This window comes from Trachypithecus francoisi, unplaced genomic scaffold (genome assembly GCF_009764315.1).
Source record: "Trachypithecus francoisi isolate TF-2019V2 unplaced genomic scaffold, Tfra_2.0 Lachesis_group14, whole genome shotgun sequence".
NCBI classification, from domain to species: Eukaryota; Metazoa; Chordata; class Mammalia; order Primates; family Cercopithecidae; genus Trachypithecus; species Trachypithecus francoisi.
The window spans coordinates 57,782,724-57,800,474 of NW_022681459.1; the positions used below are offsets into that span (position 1 = coordinate 57,782,724).

General features: G+C 54.5%; 1 protein-coding gene across 22 annotated transcripts in view; it reads right to left on the reverse strand.

The window, feature by feature from the left end:
- PARVG (parvin gamma) overlaps positions 1-17,751 on the reverse strand; it is a 68,476-nt gene that overhangs the window by 43,528 nt on the left and 7,197 nt on the right. For 11 of the 22 annotated variants that reach the window (XM_033233673.1, XM_033233655.1, XM_033233653.1 and 8 more), the window contains 7 exons: positions 16,457-16,597; positions 15,052-15,167; positions 13,317-13,372; positions 11,743-11,765; positions 8,761-8,819; positions 8,559-8,627; positions 6,259-6,360 (listed from right to left, as the gene is read on the reverse strand). In XM_033233673.1, coding sequence (XP_033089564.1) covers positions 6,259-6,360; positions 8,559-8,627; positions 8,761-8,819; positions 11,743-11,765; positions 13,317-13,372; positions 15,052-15,167; positions 16,457-16,597 — 566 coding nt within the window. The other 11 variants (XM_033233659.1, XM_033233657.1, XM_033233658.1 and 8 more) reach the window with 7 other exon arrangements.

Below are 17,751 nucleotides of genomic sequence, written 5' to 3' on the forward strand. Positions count from 1 at the left end.
CATGGCAACCCAGCCAGGGGCCAAGAAGCCAGGTTGGCCAAGCGTTGGATGAGCAAGGCCAGGCAAGACTCATCGAGAACGCCAGCCTGGCCCAGGCCACCTCCAGCCATCTCCTGGAGGGTCCAAGCAAGAGGACTATTGGGATCTAGCTTGGATGTCTGTGCACTGCCACCCCCACCCCTGCCACTAAGTGTCTGACCTCAGACAAGTCACACATCCTGGCTGGGCCTCAGCTGCCTCATCTGTGTCATGCAGATGATGCATCTGTCTGCCTGCCTCTCCAAGGCTGCCATGCGCATCCAATGTGATGACGGACACAGAATTGAAGCCACAAAGCAAGATTTGAAGGGGAGGATGATGAAGGCACAGGAGCCGGAAGTGGGTTACCAGAGTCCTTCTTCACTTGGGGACACAAAGATGGAGGGCGGGTCCCAGATGGAAAGGAGTGTATGGGCAGGGTGCCCAGCAGGAGCAGCAAGGCCGCTCCTCTATAGTCAGCCAACAAGAAGAAACGGGCCAGGCACGTTGGCTCATTCCTGTAATCCCAGCACTTTGAGAGGCCAAAGTGGGCAGATCACTTGAGGTCAGGAGTTCAAGACCAGCCTGGCCAACATGGTGAAACCCTGTCTCTACTAAAAAATACAAAAATTAGCTGGGTATGGTGGCACATGCCTGTAATCCCAGCTACTTGGGAGGCTGAGGCAGGAGAATTGCTTAAACCCAGGAGGCGGAGGTTGCAGTGAGCCGAGATTGCACCATCGCACTCCAGCCTGGGAGACAGAGCGGAACAAAGGCTATCACACGGAGCCAATGCTGCAGCACGCTGCAGGTGCCAATGCGGGGTGAAGCTCTGAGGCTGTCCAGACCAAGATGGACGGGAAGTTCTGAGTGGATAGACCAGAGCATCACCAGAAGTTCCCATCACTGTGTCCCCAGTTCTTCCTCTAGCCTGGAATATTCTGGGAAACTAGGGTTGCAATTGTTGCTACTGTTCACATTCTCATTATGAATATTATTTGCAGTTACACGGAGAGTAAATGTCGGAGTGAGAACAAGACCCTGAGGAACCTGAGGTTCTCGATTCCACACTGTGCTCTCCCACCTCAAAGCCCCGCCTTTGATATACTCAGTGAGTCAGAATCTCCCAAACTGTGATCTAGGATGGACAGGAAAGGGGATATCTGTGGCCAAACATTTTTAGAAACTGATGGATTAAATAAAATAATATGGAAGTCCTTCACTGCAGGACTTATCAAAACCTTGAACGTGTTAGTGGGTCTCATGAACCTTCAAGACTAGACATGTTTCCCCAAGTTATTTATTCATAGAATCCATTCGTCACAGAGCACCTCCTGGGACCAATGTTTTGGAATAACTTTGTTCATTCACTTATTTAAAAAATACTTGTCATCTACTATGTACTAGCCATGCAACTAGTGCCCGAAACAGACCAGACCCCCTGCCCTCATGGAGCTTATGCTTTGGGAGCTGCTATCAACACTGAAAATTATGACATCTGCTTCTGTTTGTCACACTCCTCCTCAATGACACTCAATCCGAACAAAAGATCATCTCCCAGAAGAGCTGACCCTGACTGCAGAGCTATCTCACGATGCTCTGTCCAGAGATTTTTCTTCCGTGTACAGTTTGAGAGGAAGATGAAACTACCACCTTCCACAGAGCCAAGAGAAGGTTACAACCCGGGAGGATGCATGCAAATCCTCCTGGGGAAGAATAATTTAATGTGGAAGGACGCCAAGGATTCCTGGCTCCAGGGATTTGATTTCTGGGAGCAAATGATCCTCTCCCCCCGTCCTTAACTTCCGTGCCTATAACGAATGACTATCTCACATAAACACCACCCGCAAAGAGGGTCTGATAATGAGAAATCCAATTTCAAGAGGCTACTCTGCCAAGATAACAACTCCGCAGGGGCCCACCTTCGGCAAGGGCTGGTGTTCCCGCCCTCCTCCGCTGACGACCTCTTCAGCATTTCGATTACACATTCCTGCAGCAGAGATTGCCCACAATATGCTGTAAAAATTCATTCTTGGGGTCTGAGCTAAGAGGCTGCTGCTCTTCCCCCACATCTAATCTGACTCATATTCAGAAGTAGGTTCTAAAATCAGTGGATTCAGCAAAGCGGCTGCACACAGCAACATGGAAGTCTGCACGTTTGTTCCCGTCTTGTAACTGGGGCTTGCATGGTGCAACAGATTGAGCAGAGGCCCTGCAGCCCAGGGGCGCCCCAGAGCGGCTCTGAGCTGGGTTCCGAGCCCCAGGCCCTCAGCCCAGAGGTGGTCCCGCCTGTCCCCTTCCTCCACCTTCTCTCCTCACCGCTCACATTTCAGTGCCTTGCCTTCCCGAGGCAGGCTCGGAACTCAGTCTCAGCCTTGGCTTCAACCCCACTGAGCCCTGGCACCCTCCAGCTCCCAGGGGCTCATGCTGGCTCCACAGGAGGGAAACAGGGAGGTCCCTAACTCACTGTGTGCTCTGGGCCAGGCTTCTGTGCCTCTCTGAACTGTTTCCCGTGTGGAAATGGGGATGGGAAGAGTTCCTAACTCCAAGACCCAACGTGAGGACTTGCTAGCACATTTGTCCACACCGCCTGCGGGAGATCCCACCATCGGCCCAATTCTGTGCCCACACACTTTAGCAGGGCTGTCCCACATCACTGCCAAGGCCACAGGGCCTGCTCCAATGGAAGTGGCAGCCTGCCCATTCCAAGCCAGGGCCTCATGCCTTCTGTCTGGTCTCTCGTGTGTCTCTGCCATTGCCAGGAGGAAAGCGTGCCCGGGCCAGCTGCTGGTCCCAGGAGGAACATGGCAGGCTGTGGCACAGAGCCGAGCCACCCAGCCACGGCAGCCTGATCCCCATCCAGTCCTCGGAGGAGTGACAAAGTCTAACTGAGCCTCCCGCAGCTAAACTCAGTCGACCTGCCGGTCTGTGGGAAGAAATGAGTGTGGTTTTCAGCCCCTAGGTTTTCGGGTGGTTTGTTAAGCAGCACGTCTGTGGCAACGGCTGGCCGATGTGGCTCCTCCAAATGGAAGGACCTAGGAAGCAGCAGCCACTCTGCCTGCCACGGCCACCAGGACCGTAGACACTGGCTGTCCCGGCCTCGCTGCTCTGACCCAGCATCTAGCTCTTGGGAACCAAGTCCAGAGCACCTGGCCTCTAGGGAAGATGGAGCCCACACCCACTCAAGATGCATCCCCGTGGAGGCGAGGGACACGGCAGGCTGCGGGCGGTAGGCTGTCCTGGCATGAGGCTGCCACTGAGCAGCTGGGTGGTCCAGGGTAAGCCTCTCGGGCTCCGGGCTCCTCTCTGTAAAATGGAGATGCCACCCTGCCCCGCCCTCACAGAGGCATGGAGGTAGGATGGGGGAGAGGGCCAGGAGAGGCAAAGTGCAGGGAGCTAACCCCAAGGGAGTGTGGACTGTGGTTCAGGGCCCCACAGAGCACTGAGGGACTGCAGAGGAGCTGAGAAGGTGGGCAGAGCTGGCTGTCCGCCCGGGGAAGCAGGTGGGAAGCAAAGCCGCGGTAGGCTGGGCTGAGAGCACAGCCTGTGTGGATACGAGGGAATGGGGGAGGACCAGGCCCTGGAGAGCTGGAAGCGGGCCAGAGGTCATGTGGCTGTAGCTGGGAGTCGGCAGGAAGAGAGGAGGGGACGTGGCCGGGGAGGCAGATGCGGCTTGGCAATTGGGTGGTCCACTTAAAGCAGGGGAGAGGCATGGGGTGGGTGTCCAGGAAGGGTCGAGGGGAGGGGCCCAGAAGAAGGGTCCAGGTGGAGGGGCAGTCTGGTAGGGGCCCAGGGGGGACCTCACCTGCTACTGGGCCCCAGATAGGCCAAGAGGCCTGATCCAGTGCCAGGGACGCCCTGGGCATGTGAAAGGGATGGAAGCCTTTGTCTCTCCCAGAAACAGCCCCAAAGGCTGGCCCTGGGACTGGGCATGTGGGCCTGCCTCCTGCTTCATCTCTTCAGAAAACGCTACTGCTGCAGAGAGATAAAGAGGTCCTCCTGCCCCGGGCCACAGGAAGCCTGGCATGGATGGAGATAAGCTGGCTGCCCAGGATCCTGGGCATGCCACCAGCCACCAACCCTCCAGCCTATCCACTGGGATGCACGCCTCCAATGTCACCTCCTGTGAGAGGCAAGGCTGGGGGTACTAGGGACCACATGTCCCTCAATGCTTACTCCTCGATGGTTCTCCAAACTCTTTCTTACTGCCTGTGTGGCCTGAGTGGGGGACAGGCATTGTCAGCCCATTTTCAGAGACAGAAAACCTGAGGTCCAGGCAGGCAGGGAGCTGGTGGTGAAAAGCACAAGACCCAGGCCTCTTGCCTGGCACTGACCCTGGGTAAGCCTTGGCCCCCCGTGGACCTCTGTTTCCTTATTTGGAAAGGAGTAAAATCCCTTCTCATGGGCCAGGACTACCGGGTAGGAAAGGCGCTCCTGACAGGGGAGCAGCCTGTGCCAAAGCCCAGAGGTGGGAGAGCCCAGGGAGCTGGAGGAAGTGGCAGCACACACAACAGGGACCTGGTGGGGGCGGAGGCAGGACTAGCCAGTGGGCACTGAAGGCTGTACCTGGGGAAGAGGCAGTGGGAACTGCCCTCCCACCTCACCTCCATCACTCTCTCTGTCCCTCTTCCTCAGGTCAAGACGCAGCCCTTGTCCTGGATGCAGGCAGCCAGCTCCCAGCCAGTCCACCAGCCTCTAGGGTCCACGTGGGAACTGCTGAGCCCCCCAGGTCAGGCCCCACCCTTCCAGCCCCTCTAGCCAGAGTGAAGCACCGACAGCTCCCTGACCCATTCCTGTTCTTGCCCCACTCTGAGCCTTTGTTGACGCTATTCCCTCCCCTCTGCGAGCCCTTCCTCGATAACTGTGCAAACTAATCCCTAACCAACCTCCCAGCTCGCCTCTGATGCAATGCCCTTCTTGACTCCTTGAGATTATTCTAACCCCTCATTGTTCCAGGTCCCTCTTCTGACCCAGGCATCTGAACCAACACATTTTGCTGTGGCCCTGCAAGACCACATGTCACTAGGAGAACAGTGGGCACAGACTGAGAGGTCCCTGAAAGCAGAATCTGTGCTGGATCATCTTAACATCCCATATAGCTCAGGGCCTGGCACTAAACAGGCCCTCAGGGAATGAGGGAACAGACGTGTGGGTACGGGATGGGTGGGTAAGAAGGTGGGTGGATGGGCAGGCAGGTGTATGGGTAGATTGGGTGGATCAATAAACAGAACAGGAAGGGACAAGCAGGTAAATGGACAGGTAGGTAAATGGACAGGTAGGCAATCAGGTAGCATGAAAGGACAAGCAGGTAAATGGACAGGTAGGCAAGTGATGGATGAATGTATGGATGGTCAGACAGACATATAGATAAACTTCCTATGGGTGGGTAGACAGGCAGGCAAGTGGGTGGATGGATGGATGGATAGACTGGGTAGATGAATAAACATGAAGATAGGTGCATCGACAGGCAGGTAGGTGGATGGACAGGTGAGCAGTTAAATGGATGTGTGCATAGATGGTGGGTGGCTTGGGAGGTGAACAGAAGGGCTAATAGGTGGCCGGGTAGGTGGATAATAGGTAGATGGGGATAGATAGATAGATAGGTAGATGGGGATAGATAGACGGATGGGTGGGTGGAGGGGTGGGTGGATGGATGAGTGGGTGGGTGGGTGGTGGATGGATGAGTGGGTGGGTGGGTGGATGGATGATTGAGTGGGTGGGTAGGTGGGTGGATGGATGGATGGATGGATGGGTAGATGGGTGGATGGATGGATGGGTAGATGGGTGGATAGATGCTGGGTGGGTGGGTGGGTGGGTGGATGGATGGATGGATGGGTGGGTGGGTGGATGGATGGATGGATGGATGGATGGGTGGGTGGGGGGGGGTGGATGGATGGATGGGTGGGTGGGCGGCGGATGGATTGATGGGTGGGTGGGTGGGCAGGTGTATGGATGGATGGATGGATGGATGGAGGATGGATGGATGGATGGTTGGTGGGTGGATGGATAGATGGGTGGTGGGTGGGTGGGTGGGTGGATGGATGGATGGATGGATGGATGGATAGGTGGATGGATGGATGGATGGATGGATGGATGGATGGGCGGGCAGACATACAGACAAACAAGCTTCCCCTACACCCTTCACTTCACCTGGAAGTGAATAAATAGATTGGTCATGTCAATTCTGTATATCTGTTCACCCAGAGGTAGACCATCAAGAAAAATCTTTGGAAAACTTACCATTTCTGCAGGAGAGTTGGGAGTGAGGTAGAATTCCTTTAAGTGCAGGAAGAAGCCTTCAAGTTGTCCAATCAGCAAGAGTAAGATGACCCCGTCTGCAAACTACAAAGGCAGGAACTGAAGACTGTCATATGGAAGAAGTCTGGGGAAGCCCACTTTGTCTTTTACAGGCTGTGTGGCCCTAAGGAAGTCGTACAAGTTCTCTGAGCCTCTGGTTCCTTGGTGAGAAGTGGGGAAGACATTCCTGACCTCACAGCTTTGCAAGTAAAAAGTGGTTTCAGGCTGCCTGGTACACAGTACATGCTCAGTGAAAAAAGTACTTTCTAAACTTACTGCAGAATAGCCTCATGTCAGTTTTTAAACAGCACGCTTGTTTCACAAGCTACAGAAACACAGGGGAAAACAGAGTTAAGTGTATAATTATTCCATCAGAAAAGGCAGAGAGCAGCACACTGGGCTCATCTCACCAGCTGCCACATTAATATTTCTGTCTGTTCTGTCTGTATGTTCAGAGATAAAGCTGTCGTCCCTGCCACCAGCATATCATATGTTAATATAATTGTATTGAGTCTCTTCAAAGATACAAAACACAGGATGGGATATTGGAAGAAACTGCCATTCGAAGCCCTTAATGGAATTTCCTCATATTAAGCCTGTTTCAATGTTATTAGTTTGGGCCTGAAATCTTTTCTGCCACTATTCCTTGGTAATACAACTGGAATGCAAGGGACTTCCTTACCCCGTTTTATTGAACAGTCTCTAAATACCACCTTTGCACATGCCATGAGTCTCTAAAACCCATTATTTTACCAAGGGAGAGATAAAGATGGAACAGGTAGAATGTAAATCTCAGAAATCATCCTGTTTATACCCACATGAAATATAATAAAACTACAAATCTCATTTATTTCATGCCGGCAGCGTGCCAGGTAATATACCAAACATGTGGGGCTCACCAGCTCATGTATCACTCACAACTCTACCAAGCTGCTGTCTTGTACCCACTTTATAAGAAGAGCCTGAGGTTCAGAGAAGTCCAGTAACTTACCCAAGGTCACACAGCAAATGTGGAGGGGTCTCAGCAGAGCCCAGGGCCCATAAGTGGTGGAGGCAGAAGGGAAATGTGTATCTATCTGGCTGCAGAGCCTGCTGCTTCCACCCTGCCATGCTGCCACACCATATCACACACACACTTCTCACGTGGCCACTGTATGAGGTGGTTATAAGCACAAACTCTGGCCCCAGCTGCCTGGGTTCAAATCCCAGGTCCACTACTTATCACTGTGTGACCTTAGACAAGTTAATTAACCTCTCTGTGCCTTAACATCCTCCTCTGTAAGTGGGGTAGTATAGTTCCCACTTCAGAGGATTATGGGGAGGATTCAATGAGTTAACATGGAAAGCATTTTGCCTGGGGACTGGCACATAGTGAGGGCTTTATTGGTTTTAGTGACTAGACATGGGAGTACATTAACCCCTCCCTCCCCAGCCAATGCCCATCCAGTCTCTCTGAGAGGTCAGCAGCTCTGGCTACGAGCTTCATGAGCCAACTGGTCCATCTGGGACCAGACTCCCTCCCCACCCCAGACCCTAGCACAACCCAGGTGGCCAGATGCCTACGTCATGTCCCATTGAGGCCACTGGCATCCAGCAGACTCCATGCCCACTCTGCAGGCCCCGGGGTTGGCAGCTGCTCTGCTCCTCTGCACCCCCTGCTCCCCGCTGCAGTGTGGGAAGCCTACGGGGACACAGCTTCACTGTGGAAAGCCACAGCCCACGGTGGGTGCTGACCCCCTGAGATTCTGCTCCTGCTCCTGGGAAAATTCAGCTTCAGTCAGCTGGGGGAGGGCTGGGCTCCTCAGGGTGCTTGTGAGAGACATGGAGCCTGCAGACGGCGGGGCTGCGCTGTCACCTACGCCTGGCACATGGCGCAAATCTAATAAATTCTGTTTGGGCGAACACGACCACGCAGGGAAGACTCATGTGCTTCAAGTCTTGGCATCAGCTAGTCTAAGATTAATTATAAAATAAAATTATAACAATGAGAAGCAGTGACAGCCGAAGTGACTCCAGCTTTGTGAAGTGTTCCCACACCCCCACCCCCGGGATCCCACTGTGTCCCTGGTGGCCACTGTGTCCCCGCCTGCCAGCAACAGTCCCACTGGGGAGCGAGACCTTAAGCCTCCAAGAGGTGATACGACCCCCACCACAGAGCAGCTTCCCAAGGCCTGCAGAACCCTCTTTCCTTCCTACAGCCAGTGGCCCTGCCCTGCCTGGGGACGCCGCAGCTCAGTCCCTACCTGGGTGTCCAGATTCTGCACAGACAGGCCCAGGCGGTCCAGCTTCTGGTTGACAAAGTTCACGATGGCCTAACCAGGGAAGAACACAGGCCTAGCACGCAGCAGGTGTGATGCAAGGACCCGTGATTCCCTCCTACAGCGCAGGTGGGCGGTGGGTGGGGTGGGCGGCCCGAGAGCTGCTGAGAGCTTTGATCTCTCCTACCTCTTTCACTGCGTTCACTTTCTCCGGAGCCAGCTTAAATAATTCATCAAAGACGTCCTCTGCAGACACAGATCCAATAAACACCTCATTACGATGCTATTATCTTTGTGCCAAACAGGGAATTTTTTTTCACAAAAGTTTCTTAGAATAACCAGTCCAGAGGGAGCTGTCGTTTTAGATCATGGTTCTCAAATAAAATAGACCTGGATTTGAGTCACTGGTCTCCTGGCCGTGTGGCCCAGGGGAAGTCACCTTCTCTCTCTGTGCCTCCCTAGCTGGGGTTGTTGCAGAGATGGAATTCGATAGCAGATAACACACCTGGCTCCGCGGCACAGTGACCGGGCACACAGTAGGACTTCATAAACAGCCGCGCTTCCTGCAGCCAACACCTGTTACTGCGTCGGCACAGCTGCAGCCCTTTATCTGCCAGCTGGTCCTCCCTCCTCCCAGGGCCCTGCTGCACTCCCCAGGGCCACGGAAGCTGCTACAGGTGGGTGATCAGGGTCCATGAGTCTCCTCCCCTTGGTTTTAAATTGGCTGAGTAAGGGCTCCTCCCTGCTGCCTCCCCCCGCCCCCAAGAGTGTCTGAATCTGCTGCCCACAAAAGGCCAGCTCTTTCAGCAACTCATTCACTCCCTTGGGGTCTGGGAACAGCGGCTCAGGCCCTGGGGTCCAGTCTCAGGCACCTCATGTCCTCAGGCTAATGCCCTTTGTGCACAAGCTGGATTCCTGCTATTTGCAGCTAATACACCTCCCATGGGGACACTGGTCCTTGGGCACCAAATACACAGACTGGCCTGAGTTTGCTGTGGCTTCTGCCACTCAGCAGCTGTGTGACTCCAAGCAAGTCACAGCACCCCTCTCTGTTTGAGTTCCCTTGTTAGTGAAGGGGGGAAAGTAGCACCAAATAGCATCATGCACGTTAAAATGCCCCCTGAAATCAATAAACATGGTGGACACATCAGTGGTCAGGGAAATTGGGTTTCTTCACCCTGTGACACCTACTTCTCATGCTGCCCCATGCCCAAAATACTGCTCCCTGGGCAACCCGTCATGTCCTCAGGCCGCCCCTCCTGCTACATACACAGATCCCCAGCCAGCCCTCCTTGCCCCTCCCTTCTCCTTTCTCCCCAAACTCAGCCTCCCTCAGCCCCCATTCTCAGAAGCTCCTGGCAGGTTATTATCTCTACCTCTGCAGGTGAAGTGCCCCTCATAGCATCCCTGCCCACATAGCTATGTGTCTAAGTGGGGAGGGTACAGGGAGGAAAAATAGTGTTAGGATGGATGGATATGGGTGAATAGATAGGTGGTTGGATGGATAGATGAATGGATGGACGAATAGGTGGATAAGTGGATAGATGAATGGATGGATGGATAGGTGCGTGGGTGGGTGGGTGGGTGGATGGATAGGTGCGTGGGTGGGTGTGGTGGGTGGATGGATAGTGCGTGGGTGGGTGGTGGGTGGATGGATAGTGCGTGGGTGGGTGGGTGGTGGATGGGTGCGTGGGTGGGTGGGTGGATGGTGCGTGGGTGGGTGGATAGGTGCGTGGGTGGTGGTGGGTGGATGGATAGGTGTGGGTGGGTGGGTGGGTGGATGGATAGTGCGTGGGTGGGTGGGTGGATGGATAGGTGCGTGGGTGGTGGGTGGGTGGATGGATAGGTGCGGGGTGGGTGGGTGGGTGGATGGATAGGTGCGTGGGTGGGTGGTGGGTGGTGGATGGGTGCGTGGGTGGTGGTGGGTGGGTGGGTGGATGATGGGTGCGTGGGTGGGTGGGTGGATGGTGCGTGGTGGGTGGGTGGATAGGTGCGTGGGTGGGTGGGTGGTGGTGGATAGGTGCGTGGTGGTGGGTGGGTGGATGGATAGGTGCGTGGGTGGGTGGGTGGATGGATAGGTGCGTGGGTGGGTGGGGGTGGGTGGATGGATAGGTGCGTGGGTGGGTGGGTGGGTGGTGGATAGGTGCGTGGGGGTGGGTGGGTGGATAGGTGCGTGGGGGTGGGTGGGTGGATAGGTGGGTGGGTGGATAGGTGCGTGGGGGGTGGGTGGGTGGATGGATGGATAGGTGCGTGGGTGGGTGGATAGGTGGGTGGGTGGATGGATGGATAGGTGCGTGGGTGGGGGGTGGGTGGGTGGATGGATGGATGGATAGGTGCGTGGGTGGGTGTGGGGGTGGATGGATGGATAGGTGGATGGATGGATAGATGGATAGATGATGGATGGGTAGATGTATGGATGAATGGAAGCACGAATGGATGGATGGAGGGATGGATGAATGGATGGATGAATAGGTGAGTAGGTGGATAGGTGGGTGAGTAGATAGATGAATAGAAGAAAGAATGGATCCATAGATGGATAAATGGATGAATGGATGAGTGGGTGAAGAGCTGGCCAGACCACTGACAAAGGAATGGATGCATGAAAGAAGTAGCAAGTAGATCAATCAACTGACTGGTGAACAGCTCTGTCAGAAGAGTAGGTGCCACATTATTGCCCTGTCAGAAGAGTAGGTGCCACATTATTGCCCACTCACTATTGAGCACTGCCCACATGCTGAACACACTCACAAATTATCTCCTTTAACCCTCACTGCCAGTTTAAAAGGTGAGTGCCCTTTTATAGATGAGGAAACTGAGGCACGGACAAGTTAAGGTACTTGCCCAAACTTAAGTGGCTAATGACTGGGAAAACTGGTGTTTGAGCACAGACCAATGACTCCAGAGCCCACACATTTACCAGACTCCACCATCACTGCCTATGTGAATTATAAATCTCTCTCCCCACAGGAACGGTATCATGAGAAAGAGCAGCCAGCTCCATGATGGACAGACAGAAAGAGGGACAAATGAATAAGAATAAGGCTTGAGATACAAACAGCAGGCGATGGGCAAATGAGAGAATGCTCAGCAATTAACCCTCCATCAAGACTCGTCTGCATTAACACGCATCAGATAGGAACAGATTTCCAAAAATGAAGAAAGTACTCACTCGGAGGCTGGTCCTTGTCTGTGCTGTGCAGAGGGTGGAACAAGCAAACAAATGGTTAAAAAAAACCCTGCAAACCTACAATGTCTCAATATGACAAGCATCAGTGCTGGCAAGGTTGCAAAGAAACTGGCATGCTGTGGTTTTCCTGCCAGCTTTGTAGGTAGGGCAGATAGCAGAGAAGGTCTCTGCGGGAAGCAAAGGACAGAAACAGGTTCGTGCCCTTCCCTGAGGCCTCCACACCTAGAGGCATTTGGATTTTGCTGGTTTTGTGGTTCCTGTTTTGTTCTGAGGGAGATACATCACACCTATCATAAAGTGCACAAGTCGTAAATTTACAGCTTGTGCGTTTCACACATACACACTTGTGTGATCACCCCCACTTACATGCTGCAGACCCTCCCAGCACCCCCCGCCCCCCACCGTGTTCTCCCTTCCATCCCCTCCCTCCCTATACTGACCACAGCTGCGATTTCTCTTGCCATCTATTGGTTTTGCCTGTCCTGGAAGTTCGTGAAAATGAAACCATACCATGTGTTCTCTTTTGGGTCTGGCTTCTTTCACCCCATTTTTATTGTTTTTGAACAATTTTTCTTTGTTTTTTTTTTTTTTGGTCAGGTTTTTAGATCCACCCCTACCCCATAGAAGAGAAGTTCTGTAGGTCCAGGGCAGGCCGAGTCTCTCTAACCACAGCCGTCCAGAAGAGAGCTGGGCCCCACGGGGCAGAGCCCAGCAGCCTGGGACAGAGACCTGGGCTCAGCACAGACGCCAAGGCTGCCAGGAGGGACAGACGCCGTGTGCTGTCCACACAGCTCCAGCACTAGCCAAGCCTTCAGAGGATGGCAGCCCCACCTGGCCAGCAACTTGGCTGCATCCCTGTGAGAGATCGTGAGTCAGCGTCACATGGAAGCCAGCAAAGGTGGACCTGCTGGCAGCTGTGCAGCCCCTAGGGCCCATCCCTCTCCAGGCCCCACCTGTTCTGCTCCATGGGGAACACAAAGGCCAGCCCCAGGGGTCAGAGAGCAGGATGGCCACACCCCTGGTGGACAGGGAGCAGTATGGCCAGCCCCAGTGGGCAGGGAGCAGGATGGCCAGCCCCAGTGGATAGTGAACAAGATGGCCATGCCCCAGTGGGTGGGGAGCAGGTGGCCATGCCCCAGTGGGCAGGGAGCAGGACAGCCACACCCCCCAGTGGGTGGGGAGTAAGACGGCCAGCCCCTGGCCATGCAGGGGCCTCTAAGACTCTTACAGCTTTGCAAGGAAAGAGGAACATCCTGCTCACACTAGAGACAGATTCACTGGCTCCTGTGCCCCAAACCCAGGGGCCCCCACCCTAGAGAACAAAGCAGGGTGGCTGGGAGGGGCCAGGCAGGGACCTGATTGGAGGCTGGAATGAAAGGGGTCCTGTGTGCTACCATGGAACTGAGGGGTCAGTGCAGCCTTTTTGGGTCTGAGAGAAAGCCACAGAGTGTGAGGGCCCTTCCCACAAAGGTCGGGCAGATCTGCCCCGGCCCCGCCCTGCCCCCGTCCACTGCTGTGAGCCCCAGCCCCACCCATGGGCCCTCGTCCTCCCTCACCTGTATTCAGTGAGCTGTTCCACCGACTTCTCTGACTTCAGACCACTCTTGGTGCTCTAAGAAAAATAAAGGGGAAGGAAATTAAATAATCCAGAAAACTCTGGGGCCCAAAGCAGCCCCAGTGTCCCATTTGCTCTGCATCATCTCTCCTCAGGACAGCCTCCTGGCTTAATTGTCTTTCTTCCCCAGGAGTCTTGAGGTTGGGGATGTGTCTGCCTCACTCCCCGAGGCATCCCCAGAGTCTCACGGCGGGAGGAGGGCCGTACCAATGAGCATGTGGCTGTGAACAAATGAATGATGAAGGAGTGAATCAATGAAGTCACCTCTGATTTATGTTGGCAGTATAGACCAAGCCACACAACTGCTTCGTAGGGAATTATAATCAATGGTTTTAAAAAACAGTAGAAGGCCAGGTGTGGTGGCTCATGTCTGTAATCCCAGCACTTTAGGAGATGAAGACAGGTGGATAGCTTGAGCTCAGGAGTTCGAGACCAGCCTGGGCAACAGGGTGAAACCCCATCTCTACCAAAAATACAAAAAATTAGCCAGGCACAGTGTCTCACACCTGTAGTCCCAGCTACTTGGGAGGCTGAGGTGGGAGGATCACTTGAGCCGGGGAGGTGGAGGTTGCAGTGAGCCAAGATTGTGCCACTGCACTCCAGCCTGAGCAATAGAGCAAGACGCCATCTCAAAAGAAAAAAAAAAGGCCGGGCGCGGTGGCTCAAGCCTGTAATCCCAGCACTTTGGGAGGCCGAGACGGGCGGATCGCAAGGTCAGGAGATCGAGACCATCCTGGCTAACACGGTGAAACCCCGTCTCTACTAAAAAATACAAAAAACTAGCCGGGCGAGGTGGCGGGCGCCTGTAGTCCCAGCTACTCGGGAGGCTGAGGCAGGAGAATGGTGTGAACCCGGGAGGCGGAGCTTGCAGTGAGCTGAGATCTGGCCACTGCACTCCAGCCTGGGTGACAGAGCGAGACTCCGTATCAAAAAAAAAAAAAAAAAAAAAAAAAAGTAGGAATGACTCTGACTAGGTTTAGCCAAACTTGGCTTATTCTCTTGGGGCAAGTCAGAGGTAAGCTCTCAGACACGAAGCCCCTCTGCATGAGGGACCCGAGGCTGGGCTGGGGCAGGGGGGTCATGGGAAGCAAAGAGCAGGTGGGGCCCCCTATTATGATGCTCAGAGTCTGTCTGGAGAGGGAAGCATGGATTCCTGGGTATTAACTGCAGCACAGGCAGGCCACACGCTAGACAGAACATCTGAGAGTGGGGAAACCTAGGAAGGCTTCCTGAAAGAGGAGAACGGGGCACTGTCACAGTCATCAGTGCTCTAACCAGAGACAGCACCCTCATGGTGACAGTAGTAGTTTTGCCTCAGGGGTGTGAAGGCTCCCTGTGGCTATGAACAGACGGCCACACATGGCTCAGGGATATAGCCTGACAACCCCTGGCCTCAGCCCCTGCCAACCAGATGCCCTTTGCTGAGGTCAAATGGAGCTGGCTGGCCATGGACCTCATGTCCCCAGGCCTCTCCCAGCCCCACTAGACTCTTATCAGCCTGTCCCCAGCTCCAGACAGCACCCCCTGGCCGTCCTGGCCGGATTCCATTTCTCAGGGTTCCCTGAAACTCACCCTGGGTGAGCCCCGCCCCAGCCAACTCCACCCATGCAGGGTGGGCAATGAGGACCCAAGACGTTCAGCTGCTGCTTACAAATCCCTGGGGGCCCAGCTGCTACCTCAATGGTGATGACCTCCACCTGGACGTTGGTTGGGAGGGACAGGTTGGGCTGGAAGCGCTTGGCCAGGGCCACAAGAAGGTGCAGGGTGGACAGCAGGTCCTTGTTGAAGATGGCTGGGAAGAGAGTGGAGACAGGTCAGAGCCCAGGGGGCCGCCAAAACGTGCAGCCAAATGCAGCCTTCCTCATTGTCAGAACAACCATCTGCAGATGAAGGAGGTCTGTGTCCAGCCTTCTGCAGAGCAGAGACCTGGAGATACATGCTCAGAACCTAAAAACCATCACACTTCACCCCGTCATCCCTCTTCTTAGAATACAGCCCAGGGGTACGATCTACCTTGTGGAAGGAGCTCTAGACACAAAGATGTTCACTGCAGCACTGTTTACAATTGGAAAAAACCAAGTGACCTCTGGAAGGCACTGGCTGAACGATCATTAGGTTTCAGCTCAATGTGACTTAATTCAAGGTTGATTTCATCAACATCAATTACGGATTGTGAGACCTTACAGGTTGCGAATGCAGGCGCATGTGACCCAACAAAACCTGGGTTTGAAAACTGACTCTTAAATCCTCACCACCCAACCTTGGAGAAGCTGCTTAACTTCTTTCAGCCTCAGTTTTCTCACCTGGGATGGGGGTTGAGGGGATATAGAGAATTGAAGGGAAAGAAATTATACCAAACTATGAACCAGGTGGGGTAGGGAATTTTAGGTGTTTGGCACACTCTTTTGTTTTTTGGTGTTTTTTTTGATATGGAGTCTTACTCTTGTAGCCCAGGCTGGAGTGCATTGGCGCGATCTCAGCTCACTGCAACCTCCGCCTCCCAGGTTCAAGCAATTCTCCTGCCTCAGCCTCCTGAGTAGCTGGGATTACAGGCACCTGCCACCACACCCGGCTAATTTTTGTATTTTTAGTAGAGATGGGGTTTCACCATGTTGACCAGGCTGGTCTCGAACTCCTGAGACCTAAGGTGATCCACCCACCTCGGCCTCCCAAAGTGCTGGGATTACAAGCAGGAGCCACCGTGCCCAGCCAGGCACACTCATTTTTTGTACAAGCAGGGCCTGCAGATATTCCAATACTTTAATGAAATGAGAGTGAGGATGGGCCGATCATGGTGCTTGGAACTCAGCAGTGACTGTCATTCTCCACGAGACCGTTTGCTACCCTTGGGCTGCACTTTGCTGCAGTAACACCCTCCGGGGCACAGACATGTGCTGGGCTGTTGGCTGCTCTGCCAGATGACTGACTGTGGCTGCCCGAGGCTTCTACCTCCTTCCTGACTCCCAGGTTGTACTCCTGCTGGGAGGATGAGCACGCCTTCCTGGTGAGTGAGAAGCCTGGAGCAGAAGGACCCCAGCAGCCCCACACACCCCCGGGGTGGCCAGGTTGTGGCCCACGTACTCTCCACGCTCCACTTGGCTTGCCGCTCCTCCAGCTGCAGACTCCGGTTCACGGCCTCCAGCACCACCGCAAGCTTGTGCTTCTGGCTTGCGGCTGTCAGGACGATGTCCTCTGCTTCCAGCTTGAGTGCCGCCAGCCTCTCTGGAGGCAGGAGAGGGTGGTGAGGGCCCCTGGCTGGGGGCAGCTCAGAGAGCACCTGGGGACCCTCCAAGAGGCTGAGCCTGCCTGGTGCTTCAGAGAACATGGGTCTGGAGAGCTCATTCTTGGTGTTGGACCCTGGGCCACACCCACAGCCTCAACCAGGTATGCCCTCCAGTTCCCAGGAATTGGTGGGGCATGCAGGCCACATGATATGAGCAAGTCTCAGCCCCTTGAGCTGGTCGAGACAGCCCAACTCACCTTGATCAGCCTGTGCCTGCATCCCTTGCTCTTCTGCACAGCTGTGTCTACTTCATCTCTGCAGGGCAGTGTGGCCTTGTGGTTAAAGCCTACACTCCTAGGCTTCTATCCTGAACCCCCTGCTTCCCTAACCATGAGACTTTGGACAAATTATGAGCGTTTCAGAGGCTCACTTTAGTCATCTGTTAAATGGGGATAGTAACAGCACAGGGCTATTCTGAGGATGAATTGCACCTGCTACATGGGACATGACCAGAAGTGCTAGCCGCATGAGTGGAATTGTACAGCCCATCTCCAAAGAGCTGGGTGAACACTGCGGAGGCTGGCCCCAGGCGAAGTGCTGAGGACATGGAATCATGTCCTATCTGTAGGACTCCTATCTGTAGCCTCCAAGACCACAGTTGTGTGCAGAAGAGATGCGTAGACCAGACATGACCACACAAGGGCAAAGGGAGAAGGTAACTCTGGGGCTTGTGGGGACACTTGCCCGGGGCCAGGAAGAGGCCCTAAGAATGCACACCCCCAGCAAAGGCCCTTGGAGATTTCCAGACTGAGGAGGAACACGGAGGCAGGAGCCCAGCCCTGTCCCCAGCCACCCAGGACTGCCCGTTTTCTCTCCAGCAGCCTGGGACAGCCCGAGGGCAGGGACCATGGGTTCTTTTGTTACCTCCCAGCACCTCAAAACAGCAGGCACTCAATAAGTGTTGGAGAGGCAGTGTGGTGTGGTGGAAAGGTCACCGACCCAGGTGTCAGAGCCCCAGCCTGAGCCCCAGCTCGGCCCCCTCACTCGTGGGCCATGGACAGCGCCTCCATCTCCCCAGCCCAGGCCCATCTAGAAAGTGAGACAGGGGGTCCCTAAACCTGGGGTCATTGCGGGGACCGAGGGAGAGAGCCCA